The following is a 3,005-nucleotide window of genomic DNA, read 5'->3' as shown; positions in this document are numbered from 1 at the left end:
TTCAGCGGCCTTGTTCAGTCGCAACTGCTGCGTGAAATCGGCGTTCTGAGCAGTGCTTTGGAGTCCTTACGAATCAAAAAATAAGGCTGAATTGAAACAAACCTTTTGCTGTCTAAAAGGAACAGTTAGTGTCCAGTGCTCATTTAATGTTTAACATAGACGTTCTACTATTTATAGAGCAGGAAAGCGCATTTTGTAGTTTTTTTAATTCCTACCCTTTCAGCTTGTACTGTCAGTTTGCTGAAATCTGTTTCTGAAGATTAATGTTATTCTTGAAACATCACTTCTTCCTTTTTGAACTTGTAGCAGGATCTTTGATGACTACAAAGCATTCACAGCCCCAGTCTACATTTGCAAAAAGTCTAACTTCAACAAGCACGGATCCCCCCTACTTAAAAGAAGCAGGTATGACATTGTGTTGTTGCCTTTGTCTTTCTTCTGTGGGCCTTCTTCCTCTGAATTCAACTGAATGACTTTAATAGTAAAGTTCTTGAATTATGCCTTAGAAAGCTGTGTATGCTTTCAGTGGTAAAGGACACTGTAGTGTAACACTTCATGACCTGATTCTCCAGTGACCTTAACAATCAGTTTTGGGTAATATAATTAGAAAAACTGGTCCATGTAAGATCTTATAACTAGAAAACGACCAGTTAAACTGCCATTGTGGGTCATGTTTAATACCCTCTCAGGGCAGTGGAAGTTCTTGAAAGACTCCAGCATTCAGCAAGACTGTGTTACTGCTCCCTCTCCAACGTCAGTACAGCTTTTGTAGCTCACTCAGGGGTGCATCAGGATTTGCTGAAACACTGTTCTTGCAAGTAATTTAAGAGATGATTCTGAATGCATACGAACAGCACACAGCTGAGCTAGCTGTAAACTTAATTAGACCTGAACTAAAAGGAGGTTTTATGTGTCAACCTGCTTCCGTACCTAAGCTGATTACTTCTGCTGAGAAATCCCGGCTGAGGAGGCACTAATTTGTGCGAAGCCCTGCTCTGGTGCTGCATTGAGTCGTGTTGCTGTGCTGTCCTGGGCAGACCTTCCGTGAGATCCTTGCAGGGTTGTGGAGCTCCTCCCTGCTGGGTTGTGGAGCTCACTTGGCTATTGCAGTGGTTCCCACGACATGACCTTGTAATGCTGTTCACTGGGTAATAAGGAAAGCCCTTCATACAGTGTCAGTCACGTGTATTTGTATAACATATAAACGAATACATACATGCATTAAATAACATGTATATGTGTAACATGTATATATGTACTTTAGACTGTATAGCTTTCTTACTTGCTTTCTTGATTTTACTCATTTTTTCACCTTTCAGAAAGTACAGAAATTCCATCTTATGTGACTAAATGTCCTAGCAATGGGCTTTGCAGTAGATTGCCACCAGACTGTATGACATGTAACACAAACTATTCCTGTATATATGGGAAGCCGGCCACTTTTGATTGTAAAGTCAAGCCACATGTTCACTGTGTGGTAAGTAACCTGTTACTTTTAAGCCCAAATTTAAGTAATTTAATTAAACTGTGGCATCTTGTCATAAAGTACAAAAAGACTTATTTTCTTTCTTACACGAGCAGGTTTGCAGCTCTGTGACACATTTAATCATTCAGCTGTTGCTGAAGAGGCAGACCTACCCTCTCTGTTGTGCCTTTCTTGCATTGGCTCTCATTATACAGCCATGTAGTTCACTTAAATCAGTTAGCTGGCCAGTCAAAACTGAACCGTTTAAAGTGTGGGGAGGCTAAATGGCCCTCAGAGGTACAGACTGCTCTTACAGGTGAGACTGAGTCCTCCTTTTGGCAGTAGCCTTAGGTGGGAGGAAGCAGTAATGTTAAACCGTTTTAATAACTCTTTATCAGTTTTCTAATATTGATTTTTCTATTGTCCTTGAGTATATAGAGGTAGCAAAGAGGGTAATTGCTATTTTGCCCAAAATATCTACCCATGAAATGTAATCTGATGCTGTATGCTGTGGGTTTTCTTAATTACCAGTGAAGTGATAACGCTGTCCCTTTCTAGGATCAGAATAATCAAGAGCAGGAGAACTTTACAATTAACATGACCTGCCAGTTCTGCTGGCAGCTTGCAACAACTGATTATGTGTGCACCAATTCTACAAGCTGCATGACAGTTTCTTGTCCCCGTCAGCGCTATAATGCCACTTGCACCGTACGGGATAATGTGCATTGTCTAGGTAAGGTGGGCAAACACAGATTCTCTAATGGGTAAATACAGTGCTGGTTTATGTCCGTGGCAGTAAGAGCCTGCACCTTGATCAATCTGTTGAATTTTTTTATTGTCACACTTTAATTTTTAAGAATAATAGTCTGTTATGACTGTTAGTCAGACATGCAGCTGTGAACATTGGCCTTTAATACTGTCACGTGAGATAAAATAGTTCTTTTATTTTTGTCAACTTTATGAATTAATCTACTTTGGACTTCACTACTAGAACTAATATCAACTGTCTCAGTAGGATAATTTTAAGAAATGAATGTTGGTTTCATCCACCTTATTTTCCCCTTACTTGTTCAGTGGCCTTGCATGTTTTCTGTTGTGGGACATAGATTGATGGAACAGGGTACGTGTGAGCTTTTGTGTTGACAGTGTTTGTTCAATTAGTGTCAACACTTTTAGACTCTTGTTAGAGAAATACTGTATTTTCTTACTCATTATGTGGCCTTTGTTGCATTAAGGTTTGAATGTTTTCTGATGTTTAGGTAACCGTGTCTTTCCCAAGATGCTCTATTGCAACTGGACTGGAGGTTACAAGTGGTCAACTGCCTTGGCACTCAGGTACACAAGAAGTATTGGATAATGTCAAGCTAAAATAGATAATATTATTACTAATACTGCTTTGGGGTTTTTTTTCTCCCATTTTTTTAATGTATTCTAAACAATCAGGGCTGAAAATCCAAGTTACTTCTTGGCGTCTGAAATGAATGCAGCTGGTTTTGAGTTTGATAGCTGTCACTGAACTGGCTGTAGTTGGTATCCATTG

The 3,005-nt window shown here is 39.7% G+C and overlaps 1 protein-coding gene across 1 annotated transcript in view; it reads left to right on the top strand.

Moving 5' to 3' along the window:
* The first annotated feature begins 271 nt into the window (after positions 1 to 271).
* The window catches only part of LOC104409070 (TM2 domain-containing protein 3-like), a 3,832-nt gene continuing 1,098 nt past the window's right edge, over positions 272 to 3,005 (top strand). The window contains exons 1-4 of the mRNA XM_010018853.1: positions 272 to 405; positions 1,320 to 1,477; positions 2,024 to 2,198; positions 2,725 to 2,800. Coding sequence (XP_010017155.1) covers positions 318 to 405; positions 1,320 to 1,477; positions 2,024 to 2,198; positions 2,725 to 2,800 — 497 coding nt within the window. The 5' untranslated portion in view covers positions 272 to 317. The remainder of the gene's footprint in view (positions 406 to 1,319; positions 1,478 to 2,023; positions 2,199 to 2,724; positions 2,801 to 3,005) is intronic.

Source organism: Nestor notabilis, unplaced genomic scaffold (assembly GCF_000696875.1).
Source record: "Nestor notabilis isolate BGI_N333 unplaced genomic scaffold, ASM69687v1 scaffold36267, whole genome shotgun sequence".
NCBI classification, from domain to species: Eukaryota; Metazoa; Chordata; class Aves; order Psittaciformes; family Psittacidae; genus Nestor; species Nestor notabilis.
This window is presented reverse-complemented; position numbering and strand designations above follow the sequence as displayed.